The sequence below is a fragment of the Chrysochloris asiatica genome, unplaced genomic scaffold (genome assembly GCF_000296735.1).
Source record: "Chrysochloris asiatica unplaced genomic scaffold, ChrAsi1.0 scaffold00013, whole genome shotgun sequence".
Taxonomy (NCBI): Eukaryota; Metazoa; Chordata; class Mammalia; order Afrosoricida; family Chrysochloridae; genus Chrysochloris; species Chrysochloris asiatica.
In genome coordinates, this window is record NW_006408531.1 from 12,139,005 (window position 1) to 12,157,285 (window position 18,281).

The 18,281-nt window shown below is 42.4% G+C and overlaps 1 protein-coding gene across 1 annotated transcript; it reads left to right on the plus strand.

Moving 5' to 3' along the window:
* The first annotated feature begins 5,311 nt into the window (after positions 1-5,311).
* PERP (PERP, TP53 apoptosis effector) lies at positions 5,312-16,674 on the plus strand. Its single transcript, XM_006834626.1, has 3 exons — positions 5,312-5,525; positions 14,803-14,943; positions 16,448-16,674. The coding sequence occupies exons 1-3, from the start codon at positions 5,312-5,314 to the stop codon at positions 16,672-16,674; spliced, it is 582 nt and encodes a 193-aa protein (XP_006834689.1).
* The last annotated feature ends 1,607 nt before the right edge of the window (positions 16,675-18,281 follow it).

The window sequence follows — 18,281 nt, forward strand, 5'->3', positions numbered from 1 at the left end:
CACTGGGCTGGAAAGTCAGTTTGAACCACAAGGGAGGTGATTCAAGCTCACCAGCCGCTCCTTGGAAACCCTCTACAGGGTCACTATGGGTCAGAACCGACTCGACGACACTTAACAACAACAACAACAACTACCACGTTACTAAACATGATATGCTTTTCCAGGACTGTCCCTCCTGATAGCATGTCCAAAGTCTGGGAGATGAAACCTTGCACCCTTGTTTCTAAGGGGTATTCTGAATGTACTTCTTTCAAGACAGTTTTATCTGTTCATCTGGCAGTCTACGTGGTTGTTGTTAAGTGCCATGGAGTTGGCACCAACTCATAGCAACTTTATGCACAGCAGAATGAAACACTGCCAGATCCTGGGCCAACCTCATTACTGTTGCCACGCTTGAGTCCATCGATGCTGCCACTCGGCCAATCCATCTCGTTGGGGGTCTTCCTCTTTTTCTCTGACCCTCCACCTTACCAAACATGATGTCCTTCTCCAGCAACTGGTTCCTCCTGACAATATGTCCGTAGTATCAGAGATGAAGTTTGGCTATCTTGGCCTCCAAGGAGCACTCTGGCTGAACTTCTTCCAACACAGATCTGTTGGTTCTTTTGGCAGTCCATGGCACCTTCAATATTCTCCTCCAACACCATAATTCAAAAGCATCAATTCTTCTACGGTCTTCTCTATTCACTGTCCAGCTTTCACATGCATATGAGGTTATTGAAAATACCATGGCTTGGATCAGGCGCACCTTAGTCCTCAAGCTGACATCTTTGCTCTTCAACACTTTAAAAAGGTCTTGTGCAGCAGAGTTGCCTAATGCGATGCGTTGTTTGATTTCCTGACTCCTGCTTCCATGAGTGTTGATAGTTGATCCAAGGAGAATGAAGTCCTTGCACTCTATGGTACTATCAATATTCTTCTCCAATGCCATACTTCAAATACACCAGTTCTTCTCTGGTCTCCCTTATTTGTTGTCCAAGTTTCACATGTATATGAGGTGACTGAAACTGCCAAGGCTTAGGTCCAACACACGTTAGTCCATCTTTGTTCTTTAACACTTGAGAGGTCCTGTATAGCAGATTTGCCCAATTCAATACATTGTTTGATTTCTTGACTGCTGCTTCCATGAATGAGCATTGATTGTGTATCTGAGTAAAGTGAGCATTATAATATATTATAATGTTCTTTGGTCCCGTTGTGAGGATTTTGTTTGCTTAACATTGAGTCGTAGTCCATAAAACTTCTTTGATCTTCATCAGTAAGTGCTTCAAGTTTTCTTCCCACATAGAAAACCAAAACAGGATAGTTTTATCTACATACCACAAGCTGTCAATGAGCCTTCCCCCAATCCTGATGCCATACTTTTCTTCATATAATCCAATTTATCAGATTATCAGGAGGAAGGAGTAGGCAGTTCACTTCTGAAGGATTAGCCACTTAATTGAGTTAGACATTTAAATAATGTAGCAATAACTTGTTGTTAAGTGCCATCGAGTTGGGGTTGAACAACCGACCATGTGGTTAGCAGTCCAGTGCTTATCCTACAGTGCCACACCAGGACTCTGGTGATAACTTGTTAGTTGCCATCGAGTTGGTACCGACTCAAAGTGACCCTCTGCACAACAGAACAAACACTGCCTGGTCCTGAGCCAACCTCACAATCACTGCTACACATGAGCCCATTGCTGCTGCCACTGTGCCTATCCATCTCATTGGGGGGTCCTCCTCTTCTTCTCTGACCCTCCATATATAGAACCTACCCCTTAGATACATGAAACGCCCCCCTTTCAAAATGTATTAAATATGGAAACCTATGTAGGAATCTTCATCATTGTCATCATCATGCCTTGTAGTGTGACTTACTATGTGCCAGGTACTTTTCTGAGAACTTCACATATATTAGTCCTTTGAGGTAGGTACTATACATTTTATGAATGAGGAAACTGAGGCACAGAGAAGTAAAGTGTCTCAAATCACACAGCTGGTATGAAGAAGGATCTGAACTGGAGCAATCACTCATTAGTTACATTATTATTGGAACCAAATCAAGGTCGGTGTTGTCTCTTCTAAAGAGCACTTCAGCCTCAACGGACTCTTTTCCTCAAATCCACTGTTATATCTAGTCCAAAGTTATTCAGAGATAGTAAATACCAGTGACATTCTCATTTTGTCTAAAATCACTTTGCTGATATCAGCATTTTATTTTTCACACATATACCATACACAGCTAATTAAACAAGTGTTTTCATTGCATTGAAAATGCTGAGAACATGCTTTCTTCATACAGTCTACACCTTATACAGTTAACTTTGGACAGAATAGCCTTCGGTGTTAGTCTTTGAAAATGAAAACTATGTTACTCTAATGGAAATATGCAAACTTAGCTTACATAAAATCAAGGCTAGGAAAAATAGTTCATATGGTTTTAGATGCTAGCTTTTTTTATCTTATCAGTTTTCAACTTTTTTTAGAGCACTGCATAAGAAAAAATAACATTCTGTTTTTGTGAAGAATACTGATCTGAAATAGCAAACTGCTATGAGGAGTTACAGAGTCTTGGTATGGTGCTGTAGAATAAACATTGGACTGTTAATCTCAAGGTTCATAGTTCAAACACACCAGCCGCTCCTTGTTGTTGTTGTTAGGTGCCATCGAGTCGGTACCGATCCATAGCGACCCTATGCACAACAGAATGAAAACTGCCCGATCCTGGGCCAACCTTACTGTTGTTGCCATGCTTGAGTCCATCGATGCTGCCACTTGGCCAATCCATCTTGTTGGGGGTCTTCCTCTTTTTCTCTGACCCTCCACCTTACCTTGGAGAACCTATATAGTGTGGTTGTGAATAGGAACCAACTCAACATCATGTAACAACAATGGGGGGTTATCCGTCTCTGGTATCTGCAAATGTGTGATCTTGAGTGAGTTACTCCATTTGTTTGTGCCTAGTCTTCTCGTCTGCTAGGAGATGATAGTAGTATAGACTCAGGATGTGAAGTACACATACATGTGAAACAGTGCTGTGACACTCTAGGATAAGCGTAGGACCGCAAGGTAGATTTGAAGCACAAGGTTAGCAGTTCAAACTCACCAGTCACTCCTTGGAAATGCTATACCCGGATGCTATGGTTTGGAACCAACTCCATAGCACTTGACAACAACAAATAGTATTCCTGGACTGCTAACCACAAAATTGGCAGTTCAAACCCACCAGCTACTCCTTGGAAACCCTATACAGGGTCGCTATGAGTCAGAACCGACTCGACGGCACTTACAATGACGAGTCATAGCTCTACACCTTGGTGTGGCACTGTAGGATAAGCACTGGGCTTTTAACTCCAACGTCAGCAGTTCAAACTGACCAACCAGTTTTGGAAACCATACACGGGGTCACTAGGAGTTGGAATCGACTTGAATAACAAGAAAGTCGTATCCCCCATTTCTTTTCAATTTATTTAGGTTCCTGGATGGTGCAAACAGTTTGGCCTAAAGTTGGGTGGTACAAATCTGCCCATGGGCACTGTGGAAGAGAGGTCTGGTCATCTTCTGTAAAGATTGTGGTGGTTGTTAAGTGCTGTCAGTCTGTTTAGACTCATGGAGACCCTGTAAAGGGTTTGAGGAACGGCTGGTGAGATTGAACCGCTGACTTAGCGGTTCAAGCTGACTTTGCTCTTTAAAAGGACCTGGCAGTTTAGTGCATTAGCCCTCAGCAGCACACCAGGACTCCTTTGTAAAGATTATAGCCAAGAACAAGCAAGCCTAAGAAAAGCCATTGCCAAGAAAACCCTATGGAGCTATTCTACTGTGTACCACACGAGGTCGCCAAGAGTCAGGGCAGATAGAAGGCAAACGTTTTTCTTATGTTTGTTTTATATTAAATCAATGAAAAAAGTAAGGCACTCAGAAGAAATCTTTGGAAGGATAAGATGTGCTCCTCTTTTCATGTTTGCAGTGGTTTGCCCATGAGCACTGTGAAGCCAGACTTGTTTCTACCCAGTGTCCCTCCCCTCTGTGACTTCACGGGGTCCATGCCTTCCCTGCAGAATTATGCTGGCTAGTGAAGCAGGACCAAGACACTGGACATGGGATTTTAGGTGCTGGTTACACGTCGGCATCTGGTTTATTCAGTGAAATCTCAAAATACTAAATGAAGAGAGTCCACATAGTGGGGCTGTAACCGTGACAGGGAGTGAACTGCAGTAAACAGGACACAAATGCTATATGAGGATGTCAGTGGAAGTGCTCCTGAGATGGAAGTGAGCATTGTTACATTGTTGTTGTTGTTATGTGCCGTGGAGTCGGTTCCGACTCATAGTGACCCTGTACAGGGTTTCCAAGGCTGCAAACCCTTAAGGGAGCAGAAAGCCTCATCTTTCTCCCACGGAACAGCTGGTAGTTTCGAACTGCTGATTAAGTGTGCTAATTCACTGACTACCTATTCAGCTCTCTTAGGATCAGGCACTGTGCTAGACACCTAGGATAAACACACAAATAAACCATAGCCTCTGTCGTTAAAGGGCTGAGGATCAAACTGCACAGACAGGAACGCAAACAGATAAGAGTAGGAAGTGAGCAGTGTTGCGTGGTACAAAGGTGGCATCCAGGAGGAAGTGGCCACCTCTGCGTGGACGGGGTCAGGGATGGACTTCTTGTCAAACATTTAAATGGAGTTCAGCATTTATACACAGCATCAATTTGAGCAACTATCTAAAACTGCTTGAAGCTTTCATGTTGTTGCTGAAAAGTAAACCACAATCCCACATGTAGCCAGAAAGGCCTGGCGACCTATTTCCAAAAAAAATCAGCCAATAAAAATCCTATGGATGGATCGCAACACTGGGTCGCCCTGAGTAGGGAACCTATTAAATGGTAGCTCACAATAACAGCATCTGACCTGAGGGGTCAAATATTTAGCTACAGAGAAAACTGTGACTACACTGAAACACTGAGTAGAAAAGCATTTGTTCTAAGAGCGTCTTGGAAAAGGGAGATGAAGCTGGTGGGAAATGCAGGGCGCGCTCTGTGGCAGCTCGGGTCCCGAACGGGTTAAACTCACCCACCCCGGGTGTAATCGGAACCCGCCCTCTGCCCGCGTGCTCCCAGCCTGCTGGGCAGGTCGGGGCGGGCGTGCTCTGAGTCACCGGAATCTAGGTGGGGCCGGGGACCGCGCCCCCTCGCCCAGCCCCGAGCGTCCTTGCCAGAGCCGCCTCCCCGCGCCCTCGTCCCTTTTGTCCGAGTGCTCGCGCTCGCCGGCCACTCTCCGCCGGCACCCGTGCTCTGCGCTCGTCTCCTCCACGTCGACCCCGTCGAGATGCTGCGCTGCGGCCTGGCCTGCGAGCGCTGCAGGTGGATCCTACCCCTGCTCCTTCTCAGCGCCATCGCCTTCGACATCGTCGCGCTGACCGGCCGCGGGTGGCTGGAGTCGAGCGACCACACCCAGACGTCCTCACTGTGGTGGAAATGCCCCAGCGAGGGAGGCGGCACCGGGTCCGAAGAGCAAGGCTGCTCGAGCCTCATGCAGTATGGTGAGTGGCCGCCCAACGCTGGGAGCTGGGCCCGGGAACACGAGAGCAGCCCCACAGTTAAGGGACGAGCCAGGGTCTGGTCTCAATGGGTGCTAAAAATACAAAGAAACGTACACGTTTAGAGCAATCCCAATTTAGGGTGGCTCAGTCCCGCCTCAAAACTAGAAGAAAATGATCCTAGTTCAAAGTATGCATTTTCTTATGGTCTGTCGTTCATTGCAAAAGATCTCAGCCCTTGAAAAAGTTTAAATGAGTAAATATACTATTTTGAAAGCCTACTGAAATTTCATACCGTTCTCTTTTCTTTTCCTCTGTTGTTCTTATGATTCAAATATCATAAAACGAGGTGGAGGTGCCTGCCCTAACCTCAGCGGATTCCTTTTAACTTGAATCAAATGAAAGAAACTTTTTCCAATTAAAAAAGCGCGTTCAGTTAGCAGTTATAGTTTCAGTAGATACTTTAGTATTTCGCACCAGTTCTTGCTAGCTCTTGTTTATGAAGTGCCCATTTTGTTTGTGTGTGGCATTGCTGTTTAGGAAAAAAAAAAATTTAACCTGATGTGAATTCTAAAAACAAACACATCTTCTACCTTAGTGAAATGAAACAGTGAGAACGGATTAATTAATTTAAGATGTTGCAGATCCCAAGCCAAACCAAACCCGCTGGCACGGAGTGGGGCATGTAGGTAGACTCAGAGCTTGATTTACATGAATTAATAGATAGGACTGAGAGTAGCATTTTCCTATCCAAAAAGGCATTTTTCTGACATCACTTCCTGCCTGGGGGATTGATATGGAGAATGGCTTGTGTCTCCTGTGATCAAGAATGTGTCTTGGGAGAGAACAGTTCAGGTAGGATTACATAAAAGCTTGAAAACCAAACACCACCAAGTTGGACCTTACAAACTGGATTTCATAGGATTAAAAAGAGAAAGAAGGAAACTGATGATGTAAGAGCTTTCTTACACTTGACTGTTAACCGAAAGGTTTGCAATTCAAACCCACTCATCAGTTCTGCAATAGAAAAGACCTGGCAAATTGCTTCTGTCAAGGTTAGCCAGTTCTTCCTGTCACCTGGGGAGAATCAGAATCAACAACAAGAAGTCTGCCCTGCTGTAGTCATTCCCTCCTATGATTGTTTAATCCTAAAATCCATCCAGGAGCTTCCAAACAAGGTGTGCTTATTTGTGGGTCTGGGGCCCTGGGCCAAAGGCTTGGACTCTTTTATGGACTTGTTTGTAAGTGCCTATGATGTAATTTTCCCCAAAAGGCACCTGGCCTGGTGCTCATTAGGCAGGTAGTAAACTGCAAAGACTACCAGGGAAGATGGCCTCCCTAAAAGTTTGCGTTTCTTCTTTCTTTGTATGACACATAAAAACCATGCTGGCCAGGGTTTTAATTATTCCAAGTCTTTTAAGTTTAAAGGAAATGGATTTTTTTTGGAAACAATAAAGCTATCTTCGAAAGTGTTCTCAACTCAGTTTCTCTTAGGGGATTTCACAGGTCTGTTTGTGTGTTTTTAAATGGACTTTGGTAAAGGTATCTCACTTAGAAGGCGCCCACAGACCCAGAGAATCCTCAATAATCTCTTACGCATTAAGTAGGAGAGTTAGCCAGATGACAGGGAGGGCTGGCAAGTGTTCTATTGCTGAGACATGAATTGGCCTGCAAGACGCCTGCTGTGACCACAGCCCTGTTGTGAAACATGCACAATGCAGTTTTTATTTTCTTGACTTGCACAGTGAGCTCACCTTTCTAGGGTGTGGTTGTTCCCACCCAGACTGACTATGGTGCTTTGTATATGGAAAGGAATAAGCAGAATTTGTCCCTTAGTTTATTAAAGCCTTTCTTTTTTCATTGAAAGGAAAACACTGACCCAGGGCATAATTTGTTTCGAGTTGATATGAAATGTGGGTTTTGGAAAAGTTCAGTTTGATTGGATAACTGAGTCTTGAAAATTTATTTCCTTCAGAGTCCTGGTGTGACACTGTAGGAGAAGCACTGGACAGTTGTTAAGTACCATGGAGTCGGTTCTGACTCATGTACTGTACAGGGTTTCCGAGGCTGTAAATCTTTATGGGAGCAGAAAGCCTCATCTTTCTCCTATGGAATGGCTGGTAGTTTTGAACTGCCGACCTTGAGGTTAGCAGCCTGATTTGTAACCAGTACACTAACACTGGACTACTAACCGCAAATTCAGTGGTTTAAACCCTCCAGCTGCTCCTCGGAAATCCTACACAGGGTCACTATACAGCTACTGACTCCATGACAGTTAACCTGCCCATACACGCACTCCTTGATGAAGCAGTGAGGTGAAGTTTCATAAATGGGTGGTAGCTTTAACATCTCAATTTAGTTCTTTTTGTTCACTAAGAGAGTGCTGCCAGACATCATGTCAGAAGAGTCTCTTGCTCGAGTCCTAGAATCACTTCCTGAATCTAGGATCTGCTCCATTATGAGGTGCCCATGGGCAGAAGACAACAGAAAGGAAGCCATCAGGAGAGGTAGACCTCTGACTATTGTAGTCAAAGATGAGTTCAAGTGCTTGTTATATTAATACAACATCCCTACTATGGACTTTCTTTCCCAGTTTTAAGAAAGAATACATCAGGAGTATATTCTTAAACTTTAACCATTGTAGATTTCCAATCCTAGGCAAGCTTCATCTTGTCAGGGTGGAAAATAATGGAGATGAGTTTGAGCCACTCCTTATACACCTAGAAAGAAAAGGGAGAGTCATTCAAGTCAGACTTGAATCTGAACTTCGAAGTGCAGCAGCTCACTTTTACCAAAGTTACCAAAGACACGTTAGAATTCGCTGAATGCAATGCATGTTGATTCAACTAAAGAAGTCTGGACAAGTCAGAGCAGTGTATGAAATATTTTCAGGTTATTTAACCCTACAGTTCTTAAATGTATAAGAAATGAGAAAACTTAATTATGAAGTCTTCCAAATTCAATTTAAAGGGCTTCATTTTGGTGTGGCGCTGTGGGTTAATGCGCCATACTGCAAAGTCGTTTGAACTGCAAGGTCAGTGGTTCAAGTTCACTAGCTGTACCTCAGAATCCCTATACAGGGTCACTGTGGGTCAGAACTGACTCAGTGGGACTTAACAACAACAGCAATTTTAAGAATATGCTTTTGTGACTGTTTTCCTAACAGCTGCTCCTTGGAAACCCTATACAGGGTCGCTATGAGAACTGACTCGACGGCACTTAACAACAACAACAACAGTATCAGAATGTTCTTATTTTATGACATTAGGCATTAGCAGATAGATTTATTTTATGTGTGTGTGTTACTATCCTTACATAGAACAAGAAAAAGTTGTCCATTGCTTAATGATCTTCACAATGAAGAAAACTATTGATCTATTAAATATGGAGTCCAGGAACTAATGATTTGGACTAGTCCACTCTATATTTGTTGAATCCTAGCTCTGGTAGCGTAGTGGTTTACGAATTGGGCTTCTAATCTCAAGGTCAGCAGTTTGAAACTACCAGCTGTTCCATAGGAGAAAAATGAGGCATTCTGTTACAGCCTTTGAAACCCTTTACAGGGTCACTGTGAGTCAAAACCAACTCCACGGCACAACACCACCACCACCAGAGTAACTACCCTAGATTTCCTCAATCCCTTTTTATTGACCTAATTTGTATTCTGCTTGTAAGCAGATATAGACTCAGGGTCTACTAGAATTAGAAGGACTTAACATGCATTTATTACGAATCAGGCTGCAAACCGCAAGGTCAGCAGTTCGAAACTATCAGCAGTTCCGTGGGAGAAAGATGAGGCTTTCTGCTCCCATAAAGATTTACAGCCTCGGAAACCCTGTACAGGGTCGCTATGAGTTGGAACCGACTCCACGGCACTTAACCACAACATTTCTCCTTAACGGGCCTGCCCAAGGCGCTTCCCTTTATTTGATAGTTTATTCTGTTCCCTGGATAATGCTGTTTGTTTAAATATACTTCTTTTGTACCAACTGAGCTGAAGTGGCTTTCTTGTAAATTCAGCCTTCCAACCTTCTCCTTCCAGCTGACAGACTTTCAAATATTTGAGGCTAGATCTCAAGTTCTCTGCTAGTTATCTTGTCTTCATTATAACATTATCTGTTTTCCTAACTTCTTGCTGAAGAAAGTTTCCCCACTCACTGATTAAATAGAATGCTTTAAAAGAAGACCCTGAAGAGGTAAAGAAACATGGTTTGGTAAGCACACACTGAATTGATTATGCATGTGAAACCGTTGACTGCAGATGTGTTATCTATATTTTAACAAGAAAATGTATACACACACACACACACACAGAGTGGCAGCTAGTTATCTGGCTCCATTTCAGGGGGTAATGTAGGGCATGTAAAGAATTTCACACCAGCTGTGGAATGCTCTGCCGTTTGACCCTGCCATTCCTTGGCTAAGCCATCTTCTTTACTACCTTCAAAAACGGCTGCAAAGTAGCGTCTTCCTATGTAGATCGTTTTGGGACCTGTTATTTGTGGACCTCTAGATTTTTGCTACTCAAAGATCTTGCAGAGCAACATGTGGGACCTTGTTGCATGTACTCAGTCTCTGGCTCCACCTACTGCATTTTAACAACATTGCCACATAACTGGTAAGGAGAAACTTTGGTGTAGACAACTGTACATTTCATCCAATTGAAAATGCAGCCATCTTTTTGAATACATGACACATCCTTGCTTATACTTATTTACTGCTATGTTGCTAAGTGTCATCACGTCCGTCTGACTCATAGAGACCCTGTATAGGGTTTATGAGGAGCAGCTGGTGGATTTGAACTGCTGACCTTGTGGTTAGCCATCCAGTGCTTAATCTATAGTGCACACTCCTTGTTTATTTTTTTATAGATAGGATTGTTTTAATCTTTTTGAATTATGGCCCTATCATATCTGCCTGTGTATAGCATGAAGAACCCTATAGAAACAATATGAAGGTGTCTGACAAAATCTCAGCTTCAGTAAGAAGGGCCTTCAGTACTGTTGATAGATGAATCCCTTACTCTGGAAAGGGGCCATGCTGGTGTCTACAATGCACTGAGGAAAGAGTTAGACCCTGGAGTGTTTGGGTCCATGGTGCCCAATGTAACACATGCACAGACTACCACAAATCCGTTTAAAGGAGAAAGACTTAGTTTTGGGGTAGAGTTGGGACTAGGGATAGCTTCCAAAATATTACAGTAATATTAAAAATGTTAGCAATGATATAGTCACCTTAAAGTTTATTTTATTTTTTTTTCTGTTTTCACACCTTCAGTTTGATTTATTTTTAGCTTGGCATTTAAGGTATTTATTTTCACCTTTTATTCTCTTATCAGTGGACTTTACAGGTCTTAGTCATATTTGCTTTATAACATTGTGTTTTCACATGTAATCATTGAAAAAGAAGATATAACATTCTTTCACATAAGGAAAAAAAGACAAAACAACTTCTTAGGAAAATCTTAGAATTTCATTGTTGTTGTTGTTGTTAAGTGCCACCGAGTCTGTTCTAACCCATCGTGACCCTGTATAGGGGGTGACCATTAAATGCTTGATTTAATGTTGGACCTTCACAAGGGATAGCAACATCTGATAAGCCAATGCTCTTCTAAATGGATCTTTAATAAACCTTGTTTAAAAGTGGATTTTATAATAGTTGTGAGTTCTTTGATAATATGAGTCTCTCCAAGTGGTACTTAGCAAATAGACTTAGGACATAAGAGATGGCATATGCAGAAGTCCAAAGTGATCTGTCTATAAAGGAAGAAACCAACAAAAAACACATTCCCACAGAGAAACAACTTTTTTTTACTTGAATGTTTTCATGATCTCAATAAAAATGCAACCCACCACCCCCATCACACACACATACCACACATTCAGGAAAGGGGATATAATTTGGTGCATAAAATAATAGTGTATTCAAGCGAGATACAGGGTGGTCTGCCTTTGAAGAGGAACTGAAGTCCAACTGTTGAATGATGAAACAAGTAGCTTTAGGACAAATTTAAAAAATCAGTGTTTTTCATTACGGTTGATAAATATGATATAATTTGGACCATGGTGTAATAGAAAAATATAAATAGCTCTCAAAAGTGCTGGGCAAATTTGTTGATAGGAGGCTCATTCTAGAAGTTAAAGACGAAAAGTACTTAGGGCACAGGCTTATCTGAACTTTTCAAACTATGTATCATGGATAATAGCCACTTTCTGATCATTGGTCTCCTCCTGAGATGAGCATCGGGCTTGGGCGACCCTGCTCATACCTCGTGTGGGACATGTCATCCTTTTAAAACGTAGCAGTGACCTGAGAAGGTGTATTGCTTTGTTTGCAGACCTGTCATCAAGCCGACAGAATCTCTAAAGCTGTGCCAAGATTTCTGTCTTCCAGGAGAGGTGAAAGATTCAGTGTAGGTGGTTCTGAGCTGCAGAGAACTGGTTTTACACGTTTGTTCTCCTTCCAAGTCAGCCTTTCTCAAGACAAAATGCCTCTTAGTTTTCCATTTTAGCTTGTTGTAGACTCAGCATTTTAAATAAGCTTGACATCGTTAACTGACTTGATTTAACACAGATTATGAAAAGTTTTAAAAAATGGTCTATTTTTATGTTTATGTTCAACTGTTATTATTAGGTTAGATGATTTGACTTACTTTTTAAATATTATAACCTTCAAACACCTGAAACTCAATACAAATTAGTAAGCATCTGTTTGCTTGCATTGTTTGTTGTGGTTGATAAGGCCATCGAGTCAGTTCCAACTCATAGGACCCTGTGTAGGGTTCCCAAGGAGCGGCTGGTGAGCTTGAACCACTGACATTGCAGTTCAAACCGACCTTGCAGTCCAGTGCATTAACCCACAGTGCCACACCAGAAGTCCTGTTTTGTATTAATTTTCCTCAGATGAACATCTACTTATTGCTAGTACTTTTACAGTAACACTGTACATGATTTATTTAGCTGTGCTTTTAAAAAACCTTAATCTCTGATTGTAAAAGATAGTTATGTTCCTTGTTAGGATGTTTTTCTGGGATACTCACATTTGAGTATGCAATCAATTTTGATTATGCTCACATTCCCCTGCGTACACATATAGGCTATGTTGCTTTTGGCTGCACAGTTTCAGGTTTTTAAATTCAATTTAGAAGGGAAAAGTAAGTTTTTCCATAATTGAATTTAATGATTGGATTCATAGCAGTTGCCATGAAAAAATTCTATAGCACTAAAACTGTTAAAGCATTGGCTTACACACTGAAAGTTGTGTGTTCTTCTCTTGGTAGTACTAAATCTCCTGGTGTGGCACTGTAGGATCAGCATTGGACTCTGAACGACAAGGTCGGAAGTTCAAACACACTAGCTACTCCTCGGACAGGGTTGTTATGAGTCAGAATCGATTCGACGGCACTTAACAACAAAATACTAGTTTTTAAGGAGTTAAATAGTCTATTTTAATTCTCGAAGTTTTGAATGGAGGTAAGAAATGCCAGTCAAATGCAGATGCCTGGGCATTACCTCTTGCGATCTGATTGAGCAAGTCTGGAGGGAAGCCCAGGAATCTATATTTTCAATAGACATTACTGATGATTTTGATGCAGTGGTCTGTGGGCAACATCTTGAGAAGTTCTGATGAATTAGTAGCTGAGTGCAAAGCACCTAGGGAGCTGGGCTAGAAGTGGAGATACATTTTGTCAGCTGTGGTCTATTGCAGGAGTAGGGCAGAACCAGGGCCGACTCTCCTTTTCAAACCCAGTGAAGAATAATATTGACAATTACTTTAACCTGTCCCATGTTCCGGATTCAGACAGGCTGAAGATGAAATTCTCAAGCCTACTTAACTAGCTGCGTGACTATGGGCAAACCATGTGAGCTCTCCAAAGTCTTTGTATGTCCTCATCTTAAAACATTAGAGATAATATGTAGCTGAAAATAATATTGTGAGGATCAGATGGGCTAACGTGTGGTGGCTCCGTACCATAAGCAACTGCCAACCACAATCTTGGTGGTTCAAGTCTGTCAGCCATTGCTTGGGAGAAAGATGAGGCTTTCTGCTCCCGCAAAGATGTACAGCCTCAGACACCCTATACAGGGTCACTATGAGCACAAACCGACTCACTGGTAACTAGCAACAAACCACAATACATGTGAAGTTCTTAGCTCAGTGCTTGGCACAGAGTAACTGCTTCATAAATGCTAGTTATTAGCTCTAAAAAGAAGGCTGTGTTTGAAGGGATTTGAAGAATTAGTGCAGACTGAACAAGGAGAATTATTGACTGAAATTGCTAGTGTGTATATCAAATAGTCCTGTTCACAGAGATCAATAGCTGTAGCCTTCTCGAGTTTCAAACCTAGGGATTCCATTTCAGCCTCATTCTTCTTTTTAGGGGCAAGATCGAGAACTAAGATGTCTGCAATAGATTTTGAGTACTTCACAAATTAAAAGGCAAACATTTAGAAAGCTTATTTACTAAAATAACTACCTGTCCTGCTTTACCATGAAATGATTTTATCTAACAGCTCTGCCTAGTTGTAAATACATGCTTCCACATATTATTTTTGCATAGAACCAAACTCAGGTATTTGCTGTTTCATGTCTATTTAAGCAACGTCAACCGAGCACATCCATTTTCCCAGAGGTTATAATTGGTTTTTGTTGTTTTTTAAAGGAAAGTAGCTCTCCTTTTGTTTATTACTTGCCTTCAGTACTTTTAAAGCCCCCAAACCCCGAGAGTGAATGAGCAGCGAGACTCCAGGGCACAAACCCCAATCACTGTATGACTTCCTTCTAAGCCTCTTCTTGGCTTCCTACAGGCTTCATACACTGACCCAGCAGCCGTGCAGCCTTATGAGGCAGGTAGTGCAAGCTGCAGCTCCTGCCATGGGTGCTGCTGGTGGTGTTGGCTGGGGTGTTTCCAGACTCCTGGTTCTGGGAGGTGGGTGGTAGTGGAGGCGTTGGTCCTATATGATTAGTAAGCCACTGCCAGTCCATGCTCCTGGCATCTGAAACCTGCTCCCTTCCCTGTATTGTGACCACCTGTTTATATCCCTCCTTCTCCCCCCCCTCCCCCGCCCCCAGCCCCTACTCCCAGACATGCACAGAGTCCTAATCTAGTTGCCCCTGCCCCACTCACGGCTGTCCTTCCATACCCCCATATGGTTCAGCAGCCAAGGAGACAGGCCTTTGTTAGACAGGCTTCCATGGGAATTTAACTACAGAATACACAGGTCCTCCCTGGGTCTAATATGGCATTCTCTGCCTCATAACTGTTTCTTTTTCCTTGTAGCGTGGGGAAGAGCGGCCGCTGCCATGCTCTTCTGTGGTTTCATCATCCTGGTGATCTGTTTCATCCTCTCCTTCTTTGCCCTCTGTGGACCCCAAATGCTCGTCTTCCTGAGAGTGATTGGAGGCCTCCTCGCCCTGGCAGGTAAGACTGTGTCAGGAGTTTCATTTGTACCTTCAGTGGATATCAGTATAGCTTTTTGTTGCACAAAGATCCTTGTCAACTGTATGATCTGTTCAGAAAATGTGTCAACAAGTGAGAGACCTAGATTAACTAGGAGAAATATGTTTTAAAATCTGGATGCTTTTCCTCTGTGCCTCAGACACTATTCTGTCCTGCCACCCAAGTGAGGAAAGTTGTTTCTCTGGGTGCTCCTCTCTGGGTGGCTCTATGACCAGGGACACCCAACCTGAGTGTCCATGCTGAACCATCCTTGTGGCAGGAGTACAGCCTTCTCCACTGTGGCCACAGTGCTGACCTCTGATGAGGGATCTGGGCTTGGATGTGTCCTTGCCTGTCTTTCTCACTTCAGCCTAAACAACCGCATGTAGCGGATACTGGATTGTCCCTGAATGTTTCTCTTGTTGCAAGTTTTGTGATCTTATATGGTGGGGCATGAATGGATTTGGCAGAGGGATGGAGGAGAAGGCAGATCTTTCTCCTGAGAAGAAGCTGGTGAGTGCTAATGGTAGACCTTTCAGTTAGCAGAGGTGTGCTTAACTACTGTGGCTTTAGGGCTCCTTCATTGGTTCACAGTATGCAGTTCATCTTTGTTGGCTCATGGTTAACAGGGTCTCCTGAACCCCCTTCATTCGCACTGTCCGAAACCAAAACCACGTCCATTGCCTTTGAGTCAATTCTGACTCGTAGTGATCCCAGAGCTCAGGGTAGAACTGCCCCATAGGGTGTCCTAGGCTGTGGCTCTGTACAGTAAGCACTGGCATGAACCACAAGGTCAATGTTTGAGCCCATCAGTTGTTCTCCATGAGAAAGATAAGACTTTCTGCTTCTGCAAAGTTTTACAGCCTCGGAAACACTATGCAGGGTTGCTATGAGTTGGAACCAACTTGACAGTACGTAACAACAATTTATGCAAAAGACCTTTGAACTGACTACAAGGTCAGCAGTTCATACCCACCAGCTACTCCTCAGAAACCCTATACAGGGTCGTTCTGAGTTGGAACCAACTCGATGAAACTTAACAACATACGAGAGCAAATTACCATGTCTTATCTCCTTTGGAGTATGTGGTGTATTCAAATCACTGACCCCAAGTGCTTTAACCAATGAGCTACCTGGGCTCCTTTAGCATTGTTTTGGGGGATTTAAAGGAGGCTCAATGGGTACTGGTTTAAGTACTAATCAAATGGTCAGCGGTTCTAACCTGCCAGCAGAGAAAAGACGTGGTGATGTGCTTCTGTAAAGATTGTTGGTGGTAGGTGCCATCGAGTCGGTACCTTATGCACAGCAGAACGAAACACTGCCTGATAAAAACCCTATGCAATCCTTCTCTGTCCTATAGGGTCACTGTGGGTTGGATTCAGTACTGATAAAAGGCAAAACCTGCTGTGGAAGAGGGACTTTATCTGCTGTGACCATGCATTCCTTCACTCATGTGTCTTTACTTTGGAATTTGTTTCCCCTTTAGCTGTGTTCCAGATCATATCCCTGGTGATTTATCCAGTGAAATACACTCAGGAATTCAATCTTCACAGTGACGTTGCGGTCACCTACATCTACAACTGGGCCTATGGCTTCGGCTGGGCGGCCACAATCATCCTCATCGGCTGTGCCTTCTTCTTCTGCTGCCTCCCTAACTATGAAGATGATCTTCTGGGCAATGCCAAGCCCAGATACTTCTACACATCTGCCTAGTGTGAGGAATGCAGACTGTAGACAGCCAACACTGCTGAGAGGAGTCCCGGAGAAAGACACTGTTCTGGACAAATTTGAACCTGCTCCACAGTGATATCAAAGTGTTCATCTTTTATATGTTTTGTGGGAGTTAAACAAGACTCCTTTCTTTTAACTAATTATCTATTGTACACCACCATTGCCTTATATCTGTCATAACATTTATATTATATTTGTAAAAGAAGATGAATCTGAAACTTATCTTTTTGTACAGTAAAAATGGCTTCCAAATTTTCACTTAATCACTTAACCTGATTAAGTTACCTCTTTTCCCAGACTGAATGGTTTGGACCTATTAAGCAGGAGTTATTGGTTAAAATTGTTAGTGGCCAAACATTCTAAAAGAAATGCCGACAGTAAATCTTTTTCCAGCCTTTGGCTATTTAGAAAAGTACAATTGTTTCCTCAATGCCTATCATTTATGAGAATCTAATATTCTGAGTGATGGAATTTTTGCTAAACTTTACATTGATATGATATGTTATTTAAGAGCATATTCTTGCATGGCCAGTCCCTGTTGTAGTGCTAAAACTTCTTTGGGAGTAAGATGTTGGATGAACTTTTCTCTTTTAAAGTGGTTTTTAGGCTTGGGGTAGGGGAAATTATTTTATTAATAAAACTGTACTGTTTTGTGTCTCTGTGTTTAGGACCAGAGTAGAGTGCATTGAAAGCAGGGCTTGTTCTGATAGACATGATTTGGTTGTGCCATAATGCATTACTATATAAGAGTGTCATTAAGAAAGTCCAAGGAGCAGAAATCACTTGAATTTTTCATCTCAGGTTTGAATTGACTCTGGATCATAAAGACACAATTTCTGATAGATAGCACTTGCAAGCAAAAACATAACTATATTTAAAAACCTGGTCTTTGCTAATATAAAAGGTCTGATGCAGCAGAAGAATAACAACTTGATATCATCGGCTTTCCTATTATGGGTCTTTTGTATCATTTGTAATAATACATATAATGAAAACGGAGTTATTTTTATATCAAATGGTTATTTTGTAAGTTGCCAAATAAGCAGTTACAAATAGTTTTCATTATGATCTCCCCACCTCAATAAACCAGGTACTCTAAGCTTGTTTCCACTGACCAGTCTTTTGTTTTTAAATCTGGGGAAGGAAATTTTAAAAATATGCTGAATGGGTCTCATGAACCAACCCACTTACAAAACAAAACATTGCTTTTTCTCAGTTTTAAGAGTGTTGCTCATTGTGGATGTCCAGTAACGATTTTCGAGTGAATTCTAGTTGTCTGTACTCAGAACTTCTTCCTTAATGAACAATGCCATGTGTGCAGATATCACTCAATACCTGTTCTCTGATGCCATTAAAGGTAAGTAGACTAAGAGATGTTGGGTAGATCCAGAGATCCTATTTACCTGAAGGTCCATCCCTCTCTCACCTGCCACTTCACAGCCTTGTCTCTGATGGGATCCTCTTCAGATCAGGTGGTGGGTGTGGTCATATCTACTTTTTCCCTTGTTCATCTTCCCACTTGATAGTGCTTTGTCACCATTCTTCTTAGGTTAATTCTGCTATGGTATAAAAACATGAATGTCTCAGGG